The 24936-nt window shown below is 46.6% G+C and overlaps 1 protein-coding gene across 1 annotated transcript in view; it reads left to right on the forward strand.

Annotated features, from left to right (window-relative positions):
* The window catches only part of MUC2 (mucin 2, oligomeric mucus/gel-forming), a 54626-nt gene that overhangs the window by 24438 nt on the left and 5252 nt on the right, over positions 1-24936 (forward strand). Inside the window, exons 26-45 of the mRNA XM_067295338.1 lie at positions 690-837; positions 1794-1837; positions 2427-2630; positions 3075-3104; positions 3463-3896; positions 5065-5323; positions 6470-7039; positions 8483-8731; positions 9884-10465; positions 12608-17316; positions 18524-18698; positions 19285-19532; positions 20724-20907; positions 21040-21244; positions 21847-22036; positions 22668-22729; positions 23060-23166; positions 23326-23357; positions 23538-23715; positions 24319-24423. Of these exons, the coding sequence (XP_067151439.1) occupies positions 690-837; positions 1794-1837; positions 2427-2630; positions 3075-3104; positions 3463-3896; positions 5065-5323; positions 6470-7039; positions 8483-8731; positions 9884-10465; positions 12608-17316; positions 18524-18698; positions 19285-19532; positions 20724-20907; positions 21040-21244; positions 21847-22036; positions 22668-22729; positions 23060-23166; positions 23326-23357; positions 23538-23715; positions 24319-24423 (8715 nt within the window). The remainder of the gene's footprint in view (positions 1-689; positions 838-1793; positions 1838-2426; positions 2631-3074; positions 3105-3462; positions 3897-5064; positions 5324-6469; positions 7040-8482; positions 8732-9883; positions 10466-12607; positions 17317-18523; positions 18699-19284; positions 19533-20723; positions 20908-21039; positions 21245-21846; positions 22037-22667; positions 22730-23059; positions 23167-23325; positions 23358-23537; positions 23716-24318; positions 24424-24936) is intronic.

Below are 24936 nucleotides of genomic sequence, written 5' to 3' on the forward strand. Positions count from 1 at the left end.
ATAGTGTAAAGAGGACTTGATGTAATTATGAATTGGACGTTTTACGACAGTTGTTTATTTTTGGAAGCAGGATGTAGTAATTTATGAAATGCAGTGAGGGCTGAGAGGTGATTAATCCCTTGCAGGTAGGGTTTGGGTCACTGGCAGACGGTATGGGAAAATGCAGATATATGTTTTGGGGGGAGATAGCTTGTTTATTAAAGGTGCATGAACAAGTCTACTATTCCAATAATGGTAATGAAAACCTTGTTCATTATTGAATCCACTTCCATATTCTTAACAAAAATACTATTGGGAAAGTGATCACATTTCAATATCAGAAAAATAGTTAAGTTTCTTTGTCTTAAAAATTACCAGCTGCCCATAGAATATAGTGTAAATTAGGGGTTGCTCCAATGTGTTGAACCAGGAAAAAAGCTTTCCTGCTTTTCACGAGTAGAGTCTTATCTAAGCCTCGTCACCCCAATATCATCAATGGGGACTGCTGAAGATTTAAACCTTTTGGAAAGCCTGATTGTCCAAGGATTAATTTGAACTCAGTGGGAATTTTCCGTTTCTTTCACTATGCTGATTCAGTGAGAATCATTTATTAATGATAGTGATTTACCTTCAGAAGATATCCTATCATTGAGTTAACTTGTTTATTCTTTTCTTCATCTTGTACTTTGTGCTACTTGTGATCTCAACAGGTTGCTACCCCAGATGCCCTCCAGAGAAGCCCATTTATAATGAAGAGACAAAGAAGTGCGAGACCAGAGATGACTGTGGGTGTTACTTCAATGGAACTTATTATGAACCTGAGGAAGAAATACCTGTAGAAGAGAACTGCACAAGATGGTATGTAGAAATGCAAAAACACATGCAGTCATTCAGGAAAGAATTTATGTATGCTGAGCCTATCATTTCCTTTACTAGGCCTTAAGCATGTGTTTTAATAAGTAGAGAAGCATCTTTAAATGAAGAGCTGGTATATATTAGTATTTATCTGTACAAATCAGAGGAATAATGTCAGTTTATTCTGACACAATAATTATTATTATTATTATATACTCAGATGAGACTCAAACTCTGTAAAATTTGTTGAAGCAGCACTTCCAAGACATAAAGATTCTAAGCTTTTCATCCATAATTTGAAATACTCCAGATTTCAAGTTGATGGTGTCTTTTTAGTAAGTATATTAGTAACATCATTAAATTTACTCTCAGAAGTGTCATAAATGATACAACGACATGAAGTCTGGATGTGTCTCTAGAACAACCTTTTGATTCTGCTGGCTCTTCAGGAAGAGGGGGGCTAATCTGCCTTGCATTTGCATTTAAGACTAGGTTTTCAAAATCACTCTAATCTGAAAGGATCTCTGCTATCTCTGAAAGAGATAGTCAAGTCTTAGCTGCTCACTCTTAGTGCCTCACTAATGATAGCATTGACATCTATGAATCCACATGGTCAGCTGAGGCAAAATAACTGATCTGGCTTGAAAATTCACTCCCCAAAGAGCAGCTGTTATTACGCTGTTGCAATTTACAACACAAAGCAGTTCATGGTAGTTTAAGACACTGTACTTCAAGAGAGCAAAATGATGATTGTGTTGGAACGAAATAACAATAGTCAATATTGGAAAGCATTACATCCAGAGAAATACTCATTGTATGAATGAAGATGAAGTGACAAATTTATATGTTTCTGTGCTCTTGATTGTGCTAACAGTGTGCCATAAAACATCTGAAAATATTTCTAGAATTAACTTGCTGCTGGATTGCAACATTTTAATTTTTGACATTTCTCTTTTTAGTGTCTGTGTCTCCTCAGGAGTCACAAACTGTACAACAATCCCAGGTAAGTAATATCTGTTTTTTTCCTGCAAATAAAAGGAAAAAAAGAAGCATAAATGGCTATGTCTGTCTCTACAAAAGGCTTAGTATTGATTCGGAATAATTTTTTCCAGTGCAAGTTAAAGTTGTGGCAAAAGAAAATTGGGTAGCACTTTTGTTGAATGTTGCTGTTAGTACTTTTTGCTCAACCTTTCTCTCATGTCTCTTCCTTCTTTTCCCCCCTGTCCCATATCCAAGCTAACTGATTTCTCTATAAGACTTTGACCTCCTGGAACATGCAGTATAATAGAAAAGTGTCTAATGCTAAATTGCAGGTGTTACTTTTCTCAAAGTATTTTAAAACCTAGTTTGTAAGTCTGTTCTTCCAAGTCATTTTGTGCAGGGCTTTATTAGATGTGTTTTGACTTTCCTCTAAACGTAAAGATAAGTTAGTGTGATGAATAGGTCTAAGCTCCAGGTATAGCTCTGAGAGGAGCATGCATGATGCATTTAAATGCTGATTTGTGTCCTGGGCAATTTCATAAGAATTTTGCCTTTTTCTTCTACCTGATAGACTTAGCAGAAAAACTGCACAATAAAACTCTTTCTTACAGGCTGTCCTTGTGTGATCAATGGAACGAGATATGAAGTGGGAGATCCTGTGGGGCAAATACAGGAAGGTGACATGTGTATAACATACGTGTGTGGAGAAAACGGATCTATAATTGTTGGAAGTATTGTTCCTTGTCCGACAACTCCGTCTCCAGTCTCTTCAACCTCCTTTAGTACTCCGTCTACAGTCTCTTCAACCTCCTTTAGTACTCCTACCACCACAGGTAAAGCTTCAACGGAGATACATATCAAATAGTTATCTTCTTTGAGAAAAATATTTTAAAGATACAGTGCACAATATGTGGGCTTGTCACAGTCAAAACAGCTAGAGTGATGCTTATGAAGTTTTATTACACTGCACTAAGAAGATTTGAAGCACTTTGTAATGGTTTACTCCTCATGGAGGAAATCATGCCTATAAAGGTACAGGGTGCCTTCATAATTCTGAAAATATGTTTGCATTTCAATATCCTCCTGGGATCTTAAAGCAAATAGTATGGTTTAATACATTAATAGCAATTGTCTCAGTGTCTCAGCAAAAAATTATAAATGGAATATTGAAAACTACCTTTATAATTTTTTCTGAAACTTGCAGGTGATAATGATAAACATATGATAAACTTGCAGTAATACTTTTCTTTTCATTTCAGTTACCACTAGAAGCACTCCAGGAACTACAAGTAAGTTTTATATAAAAAAATTAGATATTGTAAAATGTCGAAAGAACGTTTAAAGGAAGGATAAGTTAAAGATGGCCTACTACAGAAAAATAGTTTTAAAATCTAACATAGGAAAATATGGTAAGAATAGAGAGAAGGAAGACCTTTGAAAGCTTTTACATCTTGGTTATTTGATGTTGATATGAAGCTTCCAGTTGAAAAACCTGGCAATATTGAACCAGTTTTTGAATTGTTTTCTCTTGCTAAAATGACATATTGCAGTGCATTACTTTAGTCCCTAATGGAGGAGAATAAAAACATAACCTTATCAGAATATCTTCTGTGAGTCCAGATACTGAACCTCCATCTTCTCTTGCAGCTCCATGCTTTGAATTAATTTGTAACTGGACTCAGTGGTATGATGTTAGTAGACCTAACGAAGGTGATGGTGACTATGAAACCTACGATGCAATAAGAAATAAACATGGAAATGAAATATGTGAAGTTCCTGAAGAAATTGAATGCAGGGCTGAAAATAGACCGGACATGAGCTTAGAAGAACTTGGCCAGAAGGTGGAGTGTAATGTTACGTATGGACTAATCTGTAAAAATGAGGAGCAAAGTGATGCCACGCCTATTTGTTATAATTATGAAATCAGGGTATACTGCTGCGAGTGGCATGAAGTTCCTTGTGAGACTAAACCGGGTTCAACACCAGTACATTCCACCACCACCAGCACAACAGTAGTGGTTGACACCACAACCTGGCAGCCAGCGGTGACTACTACCACACCCAAACCCACCCCAACCACCATAAGCAAGCCCACACCACCATCTACTACCCCAGTAACTCCAACCACCACAGGTATTTAGTGGACCCATTCTCTCTGCTCTTGCCTTACCATAGAAGAAATAAAGAGCTGTCAGCGCATTAAGGCATGTCATGTCTGAGGCAGATATTGAGCTGCCAGGAAGTCTTACTTTTGCTGATGTAGAGCTCCATCCTTCTGCTAGAGAGAAGGGACCCATATGTGAGATGGGAGTTGGCCTTGATTTGTGGCACTGTCATTTTAGGCATTGTCTGGGTACAGCTGTGCAGAATTTAATCCCTTTCTCCTTCTGCTTTCCTTCGGTATCAGCATGGGCACTTGCCTACAGTTCTGGATCCAGGAAGGAAGGTTTCCCCGGTAGGGTTCAGAGAAGGGTTTCAGTCTGAAGGTAATTCCTTGCTGTGAACTGTGGTTCACACCTGGTTGCTGAGACCCACTAATATTTTCATGAACCTCTGCCTGACACTGCAGCTGACGCTGCACTATCCTCCTCGTGTCTTACCATTTGGTGGCTATTTTTGATTTACTGAGGAGTCCATCGCAGCAATGTCCCAACAGTCTTCAAGAGAAACAGGTGGCTTGACTCAGTGCACTAATTTCACCCTGGTCAGCTTTGGGGGCCAGAAGGGAAGGCCTGATCATACAAGTGAGCTTTGCTGTGGTCAGGAGGGATGGACCACTGCAGGTGTATGGCAATGCTCAAATTTGGCCTGTTCTAACAGGGGTACCTTCATGGGACATATGTGAAGCATACGTGCCATGCGCGACCCTCAGATCTGCTTTCACCCTTGCCGGTTGCCTCTGTCCCAGCTGCTCCTAATTGCTTGTTTTGTTGATGTCCGCCTGTAGTATCCTGCGACTGCATCTGGACTGACTGGATCGATGTGAGTTACCCAACTGTGGGTGCAGGTGGTGGCGAAGATGAATCCTATGAGAACATCCAGAAGCATGACCCTTCCTGGGTGTGTGTGAAGGCTGAGAATATTTCGTGCAGAGCAAAGGATTTCCCACACGTTCCCATTGAAGATCTAGGGCAGAAGGTGGAGTGCGATGTTGACAAAGGGCTCACTTGTAAGAATAAGGACCAGGTCGCAGGGGCTGTGATACCATTCTGCCTCAATTACGAGATCAGCGTCTGCTGTGTCCCAGACAGACCGGAGTGTATTCCAAGCACCACCACAGGCAGCACAGTCCCTCCGCATGTACCGACAACCACTCCCACACCAACGCCATCAGAGACTCCCACCAGCACAACGCCGTACAGCACCACCTCCACCACCATCTGGCAGACGACGACGACTATTCCGGGCACTCCGACACCCACGCCAACCACTATAACCAGCACGCGCTCGCCTTCACCGACACCCACCACCTCGCTGACGCCTCCACCCACAACAACTGCAGGTAACTGTCCGACCCATGCTCTTGTGTGTTGCCTTGCTGTGGGAGCAATTGGGGTCCGGCAGCACCTCAAGTTAATCTATTGTGTGTGTGGCACTCCAGGCGGGACTAGTTATTATACATTGTGCATCCGCTGTACCGGCCGGATTCCCCAGTGAGTCCTGGGGCTGGCTCTTTCTCGAGACAGGAGCTCCCAGGGGTGTTGGTAGGAGGCTCTTTGGTCCTCCTAGTTAGGTTGAGAAGAGGGAGGTTCTTCACCCTGGTCCCGCTGCCTTGTTTAGGCAGGTATTGAGCCGGCCGGAAGTCCTGTTTCTGTCACCGTGGGGCTCCATCTTTGTGCGGAGGACACCGTGCTTCCACAGAACCACTGTGTAAGATTACAGTGGTGCTTGGAGAAGGGCTCCCTTGTTTCCTGAGTTGTCTGGGCAGTGCGCTGTTCAGCACTTCTTCCCTTTTTGTCCTCCCGTGTGCCCTTACTGGGGCACCCTGACTGTTGCCTACAGGTCTGGAGGGAGGAAGGAACGTTTCCAGAGCAGGTTTCTGGGGAGGAGGTTCAGCGAAGGGTTTAAATGCACGTTTTGATAGTGGCTGTGGATGGTCCCCTTTGGATGAGAGGTCCCCGTAGTACTTCTGTGAACCGCGCTCTAGCTTGCGCTGCACCACCGGGAAGCGAGTCAGCGTTGAGTCGGGAATATCCGCTTGCTACCCAGTCCCGACCCTGCCGCTCTCAGTGGTTTCTCCCTGAGTTAGCAAGGAGAAGCGAGTGGCAGGAGAGGATGAGACAGAGGCAGGAGGTCCCACTGGGTCTTGCTCCGCCTCACGTCGTACCCTGACGTCAGCGTTTTCTTGCACGCGAGAAGCTCGTGACCGGAGTGCCTGTGGGCTCACTGGGGGAACACATGCGGCCCATCCCTAGCTCTGTGACTGTTTTTCACAAGGGCACTTTGTGGGGCTGGAGGGGAAAGTGTGGTCATAGAAGTGAGCTTTGCTGTGGCCAGGGTGGGTCGACTACTGTAGGTGTGTGGCAGTGCTCTGAGTTGGCCCCTTCTGTGCAGCATACGTGCCACGCGCGACCCTCAGATCTGCTTTCACCCTTGCCGGTTGCCTCTGTCCCAGCTGCTCCTAATTGCTTGTTTTGTTGATGTCCGCCTGTAGTATCCTGCGACTGCATCTGGACTGACTGGATCGATGTGAGTTACCCAACTGTGGGTGCAGGTGGTGGCGAAGATGAATCCTATGAGAACATCCAGAAGCATGACCCTTCCTGGGTGTGTGTGAAGGCTGAGAATATTTCGTGCAGAGCAAAGGATTTCCCACACGTTCCCATTGAAGATCTAGGGCAGAAGGTGGAGTGCGATGTTGACAAAGGGCTCACTTGTAAGAATAAGGACCAGGTCGCAGGGGCTGTGATACCATTCTGCCTCAATTACGAGATCAGCGTCTGCTGTGTCCCAGACAGACCGGAGTGTATTCCAAGCACCACCACAGGCAGCACAGTCCCTCCGCATGTACCGACAACCACTCCCACACCAACGCCATCAGAGACTCCCACCAGCACAACGCCGTACAGCACCACCTCCACCACCATCTGGCAGACGACGACGACTATTCCGGGCACTCCGACACCCACGCCAACCACTATAACCAGCACGCGCTCGCCTTCACCGACACCCACCACCTCGCTGACGCCTCCACCCACAACAACTGCAGGTAACTGTCCGACCCATGCTCTTGTGTGTTGCCTTGCTGTGGGAGCAATTGGGGTCCGGCAGCACCTCAAGTTAATCTATTGTGTGTGTGGCACTCCAGGCGGGACTAGTTATTATACATTGTGCATCCGCTGTACCGGCCGGATTCCCCAGTGAGTCCTGGGGCTGGCTCTTTCTCGAGACAGGAGCTCCCAGGGGTGTTGGTAGGAGGCTCTTTGGTCCTCCTAGTTAGGTTGAGAAGAGGGAGGTTCTTCACCCTGGTCCCGCTGCCTTGTTTAGGCAGGTATTGAGCCGGCCGGAAGTCCTGTTTCTGTCACCGTGGGGCTCCATCTTTGTGCGGAGGACACCGTGCTTCCACAGAACCACTGTGTAAGATTACAGTGGTGCTTGGAGAAGGGCTCCCTTGTTTCCTGAGTTGTCTGGGCAGTGCGCTGTTCAGCACTTCTTCCCTTTTTGTCCTCCCGTGTGCCCTTACTGGGGCACCCTGACTGTTGCCTACAGGTCTGGAGGGAGGAAGGAACGTTTCCAGAGCAGGTTTCTGGGGAGGAGGTTCAGCGAAGGGTTTAAATGCACGTTTTGATAGTGGCTGTGGATGGTCCCCTTTGGATGAGAGGTCCCCGTAGTACTTCTGTGAACCGCGCTCTAGCTTGCGCTGCACCACCGGGAAGCGAGTCAGCGTTGAGTCGGGAATATCCGCTTGCTACCCAGTCCCGACCCTGCCGCTCTCAGTGGTTTCTCCCTGAGTTAGCAAGGAGAAGCGAGTGGCAGGAGAGGATGAGACAGAGGCAGGAGGTCCCACTGGGTCTTGCTCCGCCTCACGTCGTACCCTGACGTCAGCGTTTTCTTGCACGCGAGAAGCTCGTGACCGGAGTGCCTGTGGGCTCACTGGGGGAACACATGCGGCCCATCCCTAGCTCTGTGACTGTTTTTCACAAGGGCACTTTGTGGGGCTGGAGGGGAAAGTGTGGTCATAGAAGTGAGCTTTGCTGTGGCCAGGGTGGGTCGACTACTGTAGGTGTGTGGCAGTGCTCTGAGTTGGCCCCTTCTGTGCAGCATACGTGCCACGCGCGACCCTCAGATCTGCTTTCACCCTTGCCGGTTGCCTCTGTCCCAGCTGCTCCTAATTGCTTGTTTTGTTGATGTCCGCCTGTAGTATCCTGCGACTGCATCTGGACTGACTGGATCGATGTGAGTTACCCAACTGTGGGTGCAGGTGGTGGCGAAGATGAATCCTATGAGAACATCCAGAAGCATGACCCTTCCTGGGTGTGTGTGAAGGCTGAGAATATTTCGTGCAGAGCAAAGGATTTCCCACACGTTCCCATTGAAGATCTAGGGCAGAAGGTGGAGTGCGATGTTGACAAAGGGCTCACTTGTAAGAATAAGGACCAGGTCGCAGGGGCTGTGATACCATTCTGCCTCAATTACGAGATCAGCGTCTGCTGTGTCCCAGACAGACCGGAGTGTATTCCAAGCACCACCACAGGCAGCACAGTCCCTCCGCATGTACCGACAACCACTCCCACACCAACGCCATCAGAGACTCCCACCAGCACAACGCCGTACAGCACCACCTCCACCACCATCTGGCAGACGACGACGACTATTCCGGGCACTCCGACACCCACGCCAACCACTATAACCAGCACGCGCTCGCCTTCACCGACACCCACCACCTCGCTGACGCCTCCACCCACAACAACTGCAGGTAACTGTCCGACCCATGCTCTTGTGTGTTGCCTTGCTGTGGGAGCAATTGGGGTCCGGCAGCACCTCAAGTTAATCTATTGTGTGTGTGGCACTCCAGGCGGGACTAGTTATTATACATTGTGCATCCGCTGTACCGGCCGGATTCCCCAGTGAGTCCTGGGGCTGGCTCTTTCTCAAGACAGGAGCTCCCAGGGGTGTTGGTAGGAGGCTCTTTGGTCCTCCTAGTTAGGTTGAGAAGAGGGAGGTTCTTCACCCTGGTCCCGCTGCCTTGTTTAGGCAGGTATTGAGCCGGCCGGAAGTCCTGTTTCTGTCACCGTGGGGCTCCATCTTTGTGCGGAGGACACCGTGCTTCCACAGAACCACTGTGTAAGATTACAGTGGTGCTTGGAGAAGGGCTCCCTTGTTTCCTGAGTTGTCTGGGCAGTGCGCTGTTCAGCACTTCTTCCCTTTTTGTCCTCCCGTGTGCCCTTACTGGGGCACCCTGACTGTTGCCTACAGGTCTGGAGGGAGGAAGGAACGTTTCCAGAGCAGGTTTCTGGGGAGGAGGTTCAGCGAAGGGTTTAAATGCACGTTTTGATAGTGGCTGTGGATGGTCCCCTTTGGATGAGAGGTCCCCGTAGTACTTCTGTGAACCGCGCTCTAGCTTGCGCTGCACCACCGGGAAGCGAGTCAGCGTTGAGTCGGGAATATCCGCTTGCTACCCAGTCCCGACCCTGCCGCTCTCAGTGGTTTCTCCCTGAGTTAGCAAGGAGAAGCGAGTGGCAGGAGAGGATGAGACAGAGGCAGGAGGTCCCACTGGGTCTTGCTCCGCCTCACGTCGTACCCTGACGTCAGCGTTTTCTTGCACGCGAGAAGCTCGTGACCGGAGTGCCTGTGGGCTCACTGGGGGAACACATGCGGCCCATCCCTAGCTCTGTGACTGTTTTTCACAAGGGCACTTTGTGGGGCTGGAGGGGAAAGTGTGGTCATAGAAGTGAGCTTTGCTGTGGCCAGGGTGGGTCGACTACTGTAGGTGTGTGGCAGTGCTCTGAGTTGGCCCCTTCTGTGCAGCATACGTGCCACGCGCGACCCTCAGATCTGCTTTCACCCTTGCCGGTTGCCTCTGTCCCAGCTGCTCCTAATTGCTTGTTTTGTTGATGTCCGCCTGTAGTATCCTGCGACTGCATCTGGACTGACTGGATCGATGTGAGTTACCCAACTGTGGGTGCAGGTGGTGGCGAAGATGAATCCTATGAGAACATCCAGAAGCATGACCCTTCCTGGGTGTGTGTGAAGGCTGAGAATATTTCGTGCAGAGCAAAGGATTTCCCACACGTTCCCATTGAAGATCTAGGGCAGAAGGTGGAGTGCGATGTTGACAAAGGGCTCACTTGTAAGAATAAGGACCAGGTCACAGGGGGTGTGATACCGATGCCATTCTGCCTCAATTACGAGATCAGCGTCTGCTGTGTCCCAGACAGACCGGAGTGTATTCCAAGCACCACCACAGGCAGCACAGTCCCTCCGCATGTACCGACAACCACTCCCACACCAACACCATCAGAGACTCCCACCAGCACAACGCCGTACAGCGCCACCTCCACCACGACGACGACTATTCCGGGCACTCCGACACCCACGCCAACCACTATAATTGGCACACCCTCTCCAAGCACTTCAACACTCACCACCACTACCAAACCACCAGAAATAATCACCAGGACCCCACAGCCTCCATCCACTCTGCCTATAGGTATGTGTCTGATCCATTCTCTCTGATTTTGTCTTGGTGTCAGGGAAATCAAGGTCTTTTGGCACCTCGTGCCATCTCTGTAGTACTGTGGGAACGAGCTGTCGTACATTTTACTTCTTTTTAGCAGGGAGAGTGCAGGAAAACATTGGTAGTACACTTTTGTCTTGGTAAGTTTGAGCCTGTGGAGGTTTTTTACCCTGGACTCTCTGCCTTTAGCTGATACTGAGCTAATAGGCAGTCTATCTTCTGCTGGTGTTGGGCTTTGTCCTTCCACTGCAGAAGAGGTTATTGCAGTGTGCCATGGTGCGAAATTATGGTGGATGACTGATGGGGCACTTTTTTTTTTTAAGAATGATTTGGGCAGTGTGGTTGGGAATTGCTCCCCTTCCCCTGCTGCCCATGCAGACATTTGACTGCAGTTCCAGGTCTAGGAAGGAAGGTTTCCCCAGGTGGCCTCGAGGGATAGGGTTTGGAGAAGGATTTCAATCTGCTTGTCCCCGGTGGCTGTGGATGAAACACCCACTCTAGTATCCTCAAACATCACCCTCACCGTTGCCAACATATATCACCTTCCTAACACTTCCAGCCACAATAACTGGAGGTAATTGGCCTGTGCTCTCATGTGTTGCCTTGCTATGGAAGATACCAAGATCTGTCAGCACCTTGTGTTTGATACCCAGTATGGGAGTAATTGTGCATTTCCTAAAACAGGTGGGTCCCATAGCTGGTTCTAGGACTGGATCTTTTGAAGTGAAAACCATGCAGGGGCCATGGGCAGGTTCTGTTCTGTTCCCTGACTTAATGGGGCTCTGAGGAGGTTTTTCATCCTTCACCCTCTGCCCTGCTTAGGCAAATACTGAAGTGGCAGGAAGTCTTGCTTCTGCTTTTGTTGGACCTCGTCCTTCAGGTAGAGAGAACCTATTCAGAGAAACCTAATGTGTGTGACTGGAGTGTGCCTTGTTTTTGTGGCGCTGTCATTTTAGGCATTGTCTGGGTACAGCTGTGCAGAATTTCTTTTCTTTCTTCTCCTGCATTGCTTCTGTGGCCATTACTGCCACTTGCCTACAGTTCTGTATCTAGGAAGGTTGGTTTTCCCTGGCAGGGTTCAGGGACTGGGGAAGTGTTCCAACCTCTGGATAGACCCTTGATGCGCAATGTGGTCTGTGGGTGCTGAGACCCCCTACTGTGCCTGTGAGTCGCTCTCTGTGTGGGGTACACCACTGATTCTTCAGTTTCCTTCTGAAGAGGAAAAAATTGCCATGTCCTCATAGAACACCAAAATGTGGGTTAGTTCTGTTTAGGAATTGCTCCTGTGGACTGCGTGGGTGGGACAGTAGCAAGCTTACCGCATTCCTATTCTCCAGCATTATGCCAGTCCTTTAGCACTAACAAAATGCATTTCTGCCTACTGTGAGTATCTTGGCATTGTATTCTCAAAGCACAAATGCAAAAAGTTCTGAGGCAGGCCTGTGAGTATCATGAACAATTTATTAAGTGCCACTCAAAAGGCATTTTAAAGGAGCCTGCATTAAGGCCTGTAATGAAATCTGGCTTGGTTGTGTGAAAAGGATGAAATGGAGAAGTGAATTTGGGGTTCTAGCATGCCAAAATAGCATGTGAGTAGGTAGTTTCAAAGGCCTGGGAGAGAGGTAAGGAACAGAGATTGCTCCAGGTACTGCTTAGTTTTAGTGGAGCCAAATGACCCTGAGCATGAGCAGTGCTGGTTTGAGCATGCCACATGAAGTAGCTCAGGGAACAGTGATCTCTTCCTAGAGTATATCATGACAGCAATATAGAAGTAACAAAAGAGCTTGATGACAAACTTTATGAATTCCTCTGGATTTAGGACTGCTGAACTTTTCTCTGGAATATGAAGTTACAACATTCCAGAGAGCTGATGCATCCAACACAGGCATATGGTGAACGGTTTAGATCCCTGTTTCTCATGCAAGGTTTAGAAGGTTTTGTTCATAATGCATGCATTAGTAAATAGCAATTAAGAAAATAGTTTCTCTGTGATTACTGCCTAATTTATTATCTTTAGGCTTTTTTAAAATATCTTTTATATATTGGAAACAAAAAATTAACAACAAAAGCTATTTCCCCCTTAATAGCAAATAATGCTTTCTCCTTCTCTTAAAGAAAAACTAACCACCACCACAAAAGCACCAACGCACACCACTACTCCTATTACTCCTACAGCTACATCACTGCCAACAACTACGACTACAGAAATAACCAGTACGGTGTATACTAAAAAAACGACTACAATACAGCCAGGGTCAACAAGCCCAGCGTCAGTCACGACGTCTGCAATCACCGAAACGGGATCAACCCCCGAAGTCACCCCGCCTGGATCCACGTCCTCAGGAACAACCTCCCCCAGGACCCCGATTGTAACAGGAACGAGTAGCCCCCTGACAACCACGACCACTGGGACCCCTCCACCAGGATCAGCTAGCACCAGCACCTCTACAGTGACGCCGTCACAAACATCGTCCCCAGTGTCCCCCACAACCAGCCATACACCAGGGTCAACAAGCCCAGCGTCAGTCACGACGTCTGCTATCACTGAAACGGGATCAACCCCCGAAGTCACCCCGCCTGGATCCACGTCCTCAGGAACAACCTCCCCCAGGACCCCGATTGTAACAGGAACGAGTAGCCCCCTGACAACCACGACCACTGGGACCCCTCCGCCAGGATCAGCTAGCACCAGCACCTCTACAGTGACGCCGTCACAAACATCGTCCCCAGTGTCCCCCACAACCAGCCGTACACCAGGGTCAACAAGCCCAGCGTCAGTCACGACGTCTGCAATCACTGAAACGGGATCAACCCCCGAAGTCACCCCGCCTGGATCCACGTCCTCAGGAACAACCTCCCCCAGGACCCCGATTGTAACAGGAACGAGTAGCCCCCTGACAACCACGACCACTGGGACCCCTCCGCCAGGATCAGCTAGCACCAGCACCTCTACAGTGACGCCGTCACAAACATCGTCCCCAGTGTCCCCCACAACCAGCCGTACACCAGGGTCAACAAGCCCAGCGTCAGTCACGACGTCTGCAATCACTGAAACGGGATCAACCCCCGAAGTCACCCCGCCTGGATCCACGTCCTCAGGAACAACCTCCCCCAGGACCCCGATTGTAACAGGAACGAGTAGCCCCCTGACAACCACGACCACTGGGACCCCTCCGCCAGGATCAGCTAGCACCAGCACCTCTACAGTGACGCCGTCACAAACATCGTCCCCAGTGTCCCCCACAACCAGCCGTACACCAGGGTCAACAAGCCCAGCGTCAGTCACGACGTCTGCAATCACTGAAACGGGATCAACCCCCGAAGTCACCCCGCCTGGATCCACGTCCTCAGGAACAACCTCCCCCAGGACCCCGATTGTAACAGGAACGAGTAGCCCCCTGACAACCACGACCACTGGGACCCCTCCGCCAGGATCAGCTAGCACCAGCACCTCTACAGTGACGCCGTCACAAACATCGTCCCCAGTGTCCTCCACAACCAGCCGTACACCAGGGTCAACAAGCCCAGCGTCAGTCACGACGTCTGCAATCACTGAAACGGGATCAACCCCCGAAGTCACCCCGCCTGGATCCACGTCCTCAGGAACAACCTCCCCCAGGACCCCGATTGTAACAGGAACGAGTAGCCCCCTGACAACCACGACCACTGGGACCCCTCCGCCAGGATCAGCTAGCACCAGCACCTCTACGGTGACGCCGTCACAAACATCGTCCCCAGTGTCCCCCACAACCAGCCGTACACCAGGGTCAACAAGCCCAGCGTCAGTCACGACGTCTGCTATCACTGAAACGGGATCAACCCCCGAAGTCACCCCGCCTGGATCCACGTCCTCAGGAACAACCTCCCCCAGGACCCCGATTGTAACAGGAACGAGTAGCCCCCTGACAACCACGACCACTGGGACCCCTCCGCCAGGATCAGCTAGCACCAGCACCTCTACAGTGACGCCGTCACAAACATCGTCCCCAGTGTCCCCCACAACCAGCCGTACACCAGGGTCAACAAGCCCAGCGTCAGTCACGACGTCTGCAATCACTGAAACGGGATCAACCCCCGAAGTCACCCCGCCTGGATCCACGTCCTCAGGAACAACCTCCCCCAGGACCCCGATTGTAACAGGAACGAGTAGCCCCCTGACAACCACGACCACTGGGACCCCTCCGCCAGGATCAGCTAGCACCAGCACCTCTACGGTGACGCCGTCACAAACATCGTCCCCAGTGTCCCCCACAACCAGCCATACACCAGGGTCAACAAGCCCAGCGTCAGTCACGACGTCTGCTATCACCGAAACGGGATCAACCCCTGAAGTCACCCCGCCTGGATCCACGTCCTCAGGAACAACCTCCCCCAGGACCCCGATTGTAACAGGAACGAGTAGCCCCCTGACAACCACGACCACTGGGACCCCTCCGCCAGGATCAGCTAGCACCAGCACCTCTACAGTGACGCCGTCACAAACATCGTCCCCAGTGTCCCCCACAACCAGCCATACACCAGGGTCAACAAGCCCAGCGTCAGTCACGACGTCTGCAATCACCGAAACGGGATCAACCCCCGAAGTCACCCCGCCTGGATCCACGTCCTCAGGAACAACCTCCCCCAGGACCCCGATTGTAACAGGAACGAGTAGCCCCCTGACAACCACGACCACTGGGACCCCTCCGCCAGGATCAGCTAGCACCAGCACCTCTACAGTGACGCCGTCACAAACATCGTCCCCAGTGTCCCCCACAACCAGCCATACACCAGGGTCAACAAGCCCAGCGTCAGTCACGACGTCTGCAATCACCGAAACGGGATCAACCCCCGAAGTCACCCCGCCTGGATCCACGTCCTCAGGAACAACCTCCCCCAGGACCCCGATTGTAACAGGAACGAGTAGCCCCCTGACAACCACGACCACTGGGACCCCTCCGCCAGGATCAGCTAGCACCAGCACCTCTACAGTGACGCCGTCACAAACATCGTCCCCAGTGTCCTCCACAACCAGCCGTACACCAGGGTCAACAAGCCCAGCGTCAGTCACGACGTCTGCAATCACCGAAACAGAATCAACCCCCGAAGTCACCCCGCCTGGATCCACGTCCTCAGGAACAACCTCCCCCAGGACCCCGATTGTAACAGGAACGAGTAGCCCCCTGACAACCACGACCACTGGGACCCCTCCGCCAGGATCAGCTAGCACCAGCACCTCTACAGTGACGCCGTCACAAACATCGTCCCCAGTGTCCCCCACAACCAGCCATACACCAGGGTCAACAAGCCCAGCGTCAGTCACGACGTCTGCAATCACCGAAACGGGATCAACCCCCGAAGTCACCCCGCCTGGATCCACGTCCTCAGGAACAACCTCCCCCAGGACCCCGATTGTAACAGGAACGAGTAGCCCCCTGACAACCACGACCACTGGGACCCCTCCGCCAGGATCAGCTAGTACCAGCACCTCTACGGTGACGCCGTCACAAACATCGTCCCCAGTGTCCCCCACAACCAGCCATACACCAGGGTCAACAAGCCCAGCGTCAGTCACGACGTCTGCAATCACCGAAACAGAATCAACCCCCGAAGTCACCCCGCCTGGATCCACGTCCTCAGGAACAACCTCCCCCAGGACCCCGATTGTAACAGGAACGAGTAGCCCCCTGACAACCACGACCACTGGGACCCCTCCGCCAGGATCAGCTAGTACCAGCACCTCTACGGTGACGCCGTCACAAACATCGTCCCCAGTGTCCCCCACAACCAGCCATACACCAGGGTCAACAAGCCCAGCGTCAGTCACGACGTCTGCAATCACCGAAACAGAATCAACCCCCGAAGTCACCCCGCCTGGATCCACGTCCTCAGGAACAACCTCCCCCAGGACCCCGATTGTAACAGGAACGAGTAGCCCCCTGACAACCACGACCACTGGGACCCCTCCGCCAGGATCAGCTAGCACCAGCACCTCTACAGTGACGCCGTCACAAACATCGTCCCCAGTGTCCCCCACAACCAGCCGTACACCAGGGTCAACAAGCCCAGCGTCAGTCACGACGTCTGCAATCACTGAAACGGGATCAACCCCCGAAGTCACCCCGCCTGGATCCACGTCCTCAGGAACAACCTCCCCCAGGACCCCGATTGTAACAGGAACGAGTAGCCCCCTGACAACCACGACCACTGGGACCCCTCCGCCAGGATCAGCTAGCACCAGCACCTCTACAGTGACGCCGTCACAAACATCGTCCCCAGTGTCCCCCACAACCAGCCGTACACCAGGGTCAACAAGCCCAGCGTCAGTCACGACGTCCGCAATCACCGAAACGGGATCAACCCCCAAAGTCACCACTTCGGCATCACCCCTAACATCAATTAAAACTACCCCAGTGTTCACCATGACATCTGGAACAATTGAAACCACATCCACTGGTACCTTTTCCGGACCCACTGTTCCTTTTTCAACATCAGCCAGCTTTACCACCCATTCTGAAACAACTTCTGTAGAATCTACTTCATCTCTAGTAACCTCTTTTCCAGTTTCAGCCACTACTTCTGGAACAACTCCAACAGAGTCATTCACCACCACTTCAGGAACAACAACTACTAGTTCCACCGCTACCCCTGTAACCACCACCACCTCTTCAGAAATAGTTTCACTTGTCTCAACTAGTACCTCTGGGCCAACTACTGTCTCAAGCACAGGCACCATTTCAGGAACTTCTACTTACAAAACAGTTACTACAGTTAGTTCAACAAGTGCTGTACCACCAACCACCCCGGGAAAAAATTGTACTATTTCCCCTAATCAGACTATTCCGGTTAGTAATTTTTATTTTTATTTTTTTAACTGTTCTGCTTTGGAAGGAGACTAGGCATACCAGTGTAATTGCAAGTTAGGGTTTTTATCTCTGGTATTTCAATTACATGTTGGCGCATTCTGAATATTACATTGACCTTATACATAGTTACAGTGACAGTAACACAGAGTGTAGATATTATTTTGGATAGAAAAGGAAATATCAAACCATTCTATTTTATGCTATTTTCTTGGATATCAGCATGACTTGAAGTGATTTTTGGTTTTGCAGCTCATATACTGGTGTTAGTCCTCCAAGAATAGTTCTAAAATGGCTTTTCTTCAGGGAGTTAGATTACAGCTCAGTGTTTATTTTTATTGCGTAGGAGCTTTGGTGAAGAGATGACCAAGGGCTAACTCACACTAAATTGCCTTTTCCATATCTCCTTTCTAATAGGTACAGGGTGGGGAAGGGTTGGTTATGCTTTTCCAGTGTCAAACTCCATCCCATCAGAAAAACAGAGGACTGTACTAGTCTGGGTTTGGAATAAGTTATGGTGAAGCATAGTCTGGTTTCAAGACAGGACTATGAAGCAGATCACATCCACATGCTCATGAGATTTGACTCCAGTTAGGAGACACAGACAGGCTCATGGCACATACAGTTCTAAAGCCTCTGCACAGCTAAGGTGTTTACAACGTTCAGTAGAGCTTCAGAGATAAAAATAAATTGTGGCTGAAAACTGATGGAAGTTTGAAAAGCTGTGTACCATCACAATGCATACGTGTAATCACCATCGACTTTGCATCCCAATTAGTTGGTGTTTTCTGTAGCTTCTGTGTTTAATCTGTTTTAGACATCCAGGGAAGGTGACAGTGGGAGTCTAGATGATGAGATTAGATTAGACATCTAACATTTAGACAGCTGAAGCTAAAAAAGACAATTACCCCTTCTGTTTACTGGCATGACTCTTGCAATTACTGCCTTTCACTTAGCATCTATTGATGGAGCTAGCTCATCTTAAAGGCTTTGGTGACGGAGCTGAGTGCTGCACTTCGTTCCCATTTTCAGACTTCTGCTGGGAAGAAAACCATCAGCAAATATACTCTGTTTCATAACTCTGCAAAAGATATTCAAGTATAACTATTACCAGTCTGACTACTTCATGAGGCTCCTCTTTTTTTTCTTTTTTCTCTCTCTCTCATACTCTCTCTCTTTCAAAATACAGTCAGGTGACTCATGGTGGCCTTGTAACTGCACGGAGGCAAAATGTGTAGAAGACAACATATTTGTGTTGATTCCAGTAATCTGTAATCCACCTCCTAAACCCAGTTGTACCAATGGGCTTGCTCCTGTGCCAGTTCTTGATAAGGATGGATGCTGTTGGCATTGGGAGTGTGATTGTAAGTATATATTTTGTGGAATATTTTATCTCTTGTGGGATCATTACTAGTGACAAGAACAATATTTGTCATGGGACAAGGATTGTGCAAGACCTCAGGATTGTGTGAGGACTGTGACCTCAGATTTCCAGTGCTGAGCTATTTAGAGTGCTGCATTGATCGTTTTTAGCTAATCTGGGCTTTTACTTAATTTGATAGCCATCATTTCTATGTAACTGCTGTCTTGCTAGCATAAATTGGTCTCCCAAGGTAGGATTTATATGTCCGGATGCAGATATCTATAGGCTAGAAGTCTACATATGAGTTACTTGCTTAGACTGTTTGTTAGCGTACTTCTAGGACATAGTTCATCTTATTCTCAATTATGCATCAAATAAGTTGGATGTATGGTGCCCTGAAAGTGCTTCTTTTTCTCTGTCTCTCACAGATGAGTTCCAGACATTTAGCTCCCAAATTGATATCTAAACTTTAAATTTAAATTTTTAACGTTAGATGAGATGGACCCCACACCTACAGATTTTGTTTGTAGTCTGATCTGATTCTGCATGTTGCCATAAAAAGCTAACCTAACAGAATCTCTTTGTAGGTTACTGTACAGGCTGGGGAGACCCACATTACATCACTTTTGATGGACAGTACTACAGCTATCAAGGGAATTGTACATATGTCCTTGTGGAAGAGATTAATAAATCAGTTGACAACTTTGGCATCTACATTGATAACTACCATTGTAACGCACAGGATGCGGTCTCCTGTCCACGAACGCTCATTGTGAGACATGAGACTCAGGAAGTGCGCATAGCAACAGTCCGACCAAATTCTTTCAAAGTAGAGGTATTGGAGAATGTTGCCTTTTATATGTTGATTGGAATATTAATACAGCATGAACTTGTTAATTACATTCACAACATTAGGAAAAGCTTTAAAAAATAATCTATGTTTTAGCTTCAATACCAGCTTGGTTTAGAAAATAGGACTGATTTTAAGGCCTGCTTTTTTGGCTTCCTGAATACTGGAAAAATTTTCTAAAATTTCTGCCCTCTTTACTCTCATATATGTTGCAGTGCCTTGTCTCTCCTAAATGTGTGAATGTGACAGTATTGATATCAGTTAAGGGTATAAAATAAATTTCTGTATAATTAATATTAACATAACCAAGGAAAGCAATGAATATTGAATGGGAGGACACAACATAAACTGGACATAGCAATGAAAGTGCTGAGTTTAAGCATTTAAAAAATATATCCTTACTGCTTTTGAATGGTGTCTCCCTTTTAAATTTTTTTAAAAGAGGGATTTATTTTATTGATAAACATGATGGCCTGAACACTGGGGCTTCGAAAATGGCTGAGAAGCGGGGGGGGGTTTTTTTAGGCTTTTGTGTTTTCTTTTTCTTTTTTTTTTTTGGGGGGGGGGGGTCATGAACATTACTCTTTAGGATTATTACAAGTTAGGTTGCAGTAAATTGTTGATAGATTTCAATATGTAAACCCCTTTTTTTTTCTCCAAGGCAAGGAAATCTCTCTTTGCTGAATACAAGTATTGGTATTAGTTCCATAGGTTTATCACAGCTGTTGTATTTAAATAAACAATATAGGTTTTTGGCTTATTTTTTTATTTAATTTTCTTACAGACACATTCCCTTTCTTTAGATACTTCTGGTGATTCCAAGAAATTTAAAAGTTTGTGCACTAGAAATTCAAGAGAATTTTATATTGTGTTTTTACAGGGCATCTTCAATGCCATAGTCACTCTAACAAAATCTGTAGAGTATTAGCCTTTAACTGGTTTAAACTCTAAAACCCTTGTTTATCAGTGCCTGATAGGCCTTTTCTTTGGCTCTCAGAAGTTTGACTTTGCAGTGGCATAAAAGGAAACACAAGGGACACTTGTTGTGAATGAAAAACACATTATTTGCCTTTACATTCTAGCATTCTATCTCTGATGCAAAGTAATGAACAATTGATTTGTTTTCTAAAATCAAGCTAAATATATGTCTCTCTTCTGTTTTCTTTTATATATTAGGTAACAGTAAACAAACAGGCAGTGGCTTTGCCTTACAAAAAATTTGGTTTGACTGTCTATGAGTCAGGCATAAATCACGTGGTGGAAATTCCTGAACTTAAGGTGAATGTAACCTACAATGGCTTGTCCTTTTCTATCAGAATGCCCTACAGCTCCTTTGGGAACAACACTCAAGGACAGTGTGGTAAGGCTTATTATAATAATTTTGTACTCTTAGGAAATGGCAAATGGGTAAATTACAACCTTGCCACAAAGATTAATGGAATTTGAGAACAAATCTGTGAGTGAGTTTTTTTTCTCCCCTTACCAATTTTAGGTACTTGCACTAACAACACAGCAGATGACTGCATGTTGCCGAATGGAAACATTGCAGAGAACTGTGAAACCATGGCAGATCACTGGCAAGTTGTTGATCCCTCTAAACCACAGTGCTCTCCAGGCTTAATTCCTACAAAGGGGCCTAGCACAACCACAGGCCAGCCCTGCAAAGAATCTTCAATCTGCCAGCTTCTTTTAGGAAGGTAGATATTTCTTTGGTGTTTATAAGCCTCAATCTTCAAATTTAGTGGAAATTCTGAGGTTCATTTCTCCATAAAAAGTGTTCCTAACTATTCTTCTGTCTCTTGTAGCTCTTGGGGGCTGCTTTCACTTCCTTTGTTGTTTCTAGATGTCATTCTCTTTGCTGATTTAGTTTGCTTCCAACTCTGTGGCTGCTGCATCAGCTTTCCTTGATGTTCTCACATTCTTCTATGCTCTCTTGCCTTTTACTGTGCTCACTCAGCAGCAGAGACCCACTGAAGACAGAGATTTTCATTTTTAGAACCTGGTGTCAGACAAAAAAAATTCAAACTCTATTTTGCAATGTAGTGCATGGCTACACTTGGTAATATTCATCTAGCTCCTGGACAGAAAGTAATGGTGCCTGAGTATTTTGGAGATAAGGAGAGAATACTTTAAAATATGTTGGAAAACTGCATTCTTGTCAAGTGCTGTTCGGAAAAACCTCTCTGTTATAGTTCTTGTTCACATCTCCCTAAATATCACTTCTGCCACATTATAACTTGTTAAGCACAATGAAGAATTCATCAATTATTCAATAGCTAATGATGATATATATTTCTAGCGTGTTCGAGAAGTGCCATAAATTGGTTTATCCTGAGAAGTACTATGCAGCCTGCGTTTTTGACAGTTGCACACTTCCCCAGTTAGACCTGGAATGCTCAAGTTTGCAGATCTATGCTGCCACCTGTGCTGATCAAGGCGTCTGCATTGACTGGAGAAGTCATACCAATGGTGTTTGCTGTAAGTATTTTGCCGTTTATCCTGAACTATTAGGGAATCTTATATGAAACTATTTCAGCAACTGTCCTGACTGTAAGTCAATGTTGCCTTGTGAGCAACAAAGACACCTCCCCCTAGTAATTTTACAGACAACAGTTTTTACAATAGCAGTGATAAAGGAGCCTGCAGAAGTATACATCCATTGACCATGTCAGAAACATCTTTATCAATAGACACTTTCTTTTTTACACAGGCAGTTGTCTATTTTGCAGACATCAGTGGATCAGTCTTGTATTTAATGCCATCTGTTAATTTTCAAGTGTAATAAGAAGGGGATGAAGGGTAGGAGTACATTCCCCTTTGAGAACTTGTACAAAAGAATCCCAAGATACAAAAAAAGTTGTAATCAAGATGTAGAATCCTGGCCTTAATCTCTGTGGTGCCATATTTCTATGCCTAGGTTGCATAAAATAATCTCACTCAGAGACATGAGTCTGAGAACTGTTCAGTCTGTTTGCTTCTCATGCTCAGGTCAAAATTGTCAAAGATATATAGGAAAATGAGTAGTTAGTGTTTAATTTCTTGGCATAAGGTTGTGAGTTTTTTATATGATATTCCTACTGAGCTCTTCCTCTTTTTTTATTCTCCCATTCAGCTTATAAGTGCCCTGCATATAAGGAATATAGAGCATGTGGTCCTATTAAAGAGATGACCTGCAAATCAAGGTAAAAAAGTTCCTTCACTGCTAGTTACATCTCATACAACTGTTCAGTCATATCTAATTTATAGATGCATGAGGGAAGTCAGTCAACCTCCTGTTGTCTTTTGAATTAACTATCAAAGTTATTACCACTGTTCTCTTGTTCCTAAATCTGGGTACCTGTACTTTTTATATTGTTTGGCTGTTTACCAGAACAAGAACACTGACAAATCCCTAAATCACAGATTTGCAGATCATTTGCCCCTGTATTTTTTGTTAAAGTGTATTTTGCTTAATCTTTGTCTGTGTGCCTGTGACAGTAATGGTGTTCCTCTGAACATTTTGTCTCACACAGTCCAGAGCAGCAAAACCAAAATGAAACTAAAGCAGTGGAAGGCTGTTTCTGTCCTAATGGAACAATGCTGTATGACTCTGGTGTGGATGTTTGTGTAAAAACTTGTGGTGAGTTTTACTACTGCACTTGAATGCACGTTTGTTTCCTCTGTATTGTTGCCTTCTCATGCATACAGCATAGATCTGACTGTATGCCTTAATCATACCACATAGAGATGTCTACTGTTACATGAGTGGTAATGGAAATTTATTTTGATATTTTCACAGGTTGTGTTGGATTGGATAATAAACCAAGAGAGGTATATTGCTATTTGCTTTTGTATTTCAAATGGGGGGGAGGGGGGACAGGGATGGGGACAAAGAGAGTAGTCTTCACTGGAGCAGTCTTATTTTGTTATCTCCCAACTTTTCAGTCCTGTTTTTACTTCTGTTCTTTTTAATTGCTAACCAATCGCTTTCTTTATTTTCTTTGATAACAGTATGGGGAAAAGTTTACAGTAGACTGTAAGGACTGTATTTGCCTGGAAGGTGGAAATGGCATTGTGTGTGAGGCTCACAAATGTGCTGAACAAAATAAGACCAGTTGTGATGGAGAAGGCTTGTATAAGGTTACTGAAGTCAATTCTGAAGATCCCTGCTGCCCCATTATCACCTGCAGTGAGTTTATACTTGTTTATAGCATTTCACTACCCTTTAGGAATAGTAAAGAAAGGAGAACTGAACTAGTTTAGCACCACAGACCCTGCAGTAGACAGTCACAAAGTAATGTTTTCACTCATGCTTTTTAAATCAGTTTGTCCAATGTTAGGGGAAGTTCCTTTTAATACTGCAATGGCTTAACGTAACTGAATCTACAGTTCTTGAGTTCAGGGTCACATTTTATTGAAGTAGCATGCAGACAGATCATAGAATTCTGTGTAGCTATAGGGTTCTCCTTTTGAAGCAGTTGTCTGTAATCTCAGAGACATGGAGTCCTGTAACAGTTGTCCACTGCTTCTCTGCAAAGAACCATGATACTTTTTTAACACTCAGTAATTACATACTAGAATAAGTTTCATAAATTAGTGCAGTCCTCCATCTAATGCTTGGATTCACTAGGAAAAAATGTTTCCTCTGTCTGCAGTTTTTTTCTTTGGGAAGGATCTGGAACATTCCCTAGCAATGGAAAGTCTAACCTGAATGTTCATGTGGGACCCTGATAGATGATTATTTTTCTGTAGTCATGATATAATGTGCTTTCTGGCTTATTCCTCTTTTCAGAATGCAATACAAGCTTGTGCACAACTAAACCCCCCAAGTGTAAGCTGGGATTTGAAGTTTATTCTCACATTCCCAGTGGTCAGTGCTGTCCTGTGTACCAGTGTGGTAAGTCTTTTGGAAATATATTACAACAATTAGCATTGTATTTTACATATTTTAGCATCAGGGTTTAGGGAGACTGTATGCAATACCCTTTTGAAAGAAGTAACTAATGCAGTCAGATTCTAGATGGTTACTATGAACATACCTGGCACTGTAGCTCAAGAGAGTGGTGCAAAGGGAATCACACATGGCTCACGTGGCTCAAGATCAATTTTCCTAGTTTTAAGTATACGTAAGAACAGTTAAAGAATAACCTGGGATAGTGGTCTCAGCTTAACCTAGCAAAATATCCCTGTAAGTATGCCGAGGAGAAGATATCTGTACAAAGTCGGTGTTATTCGTGTAATGGACACAGGGAACTGCTTGTACCTGTTAAGTGGACGTTCTTGGCTATGAACTGGACTATGTATATCAGGTCAAACCTTCCTCCCTTTTTGCATGTGCAGTAATTGTATTTATATCTTATATATGTCATATATATTGTTGGAAATGGGAAATAACAAATATAGTTGAACG

The sequence above is a fragment of the Apteryx mantelli genome, chromosome 4, assembly GCF_036417845.1.
Source record: "Apteryx mantelli isolate bAptMan1 chromosome 4, bAptMan1.hap1, whole genome shotgun sequence".
Lineage (NCBI taxonomy): Eukaryota > Metazoa > Chordata > Aves > Apterygiformes > Apterygidae > Apteryx > Apteryx mantelli.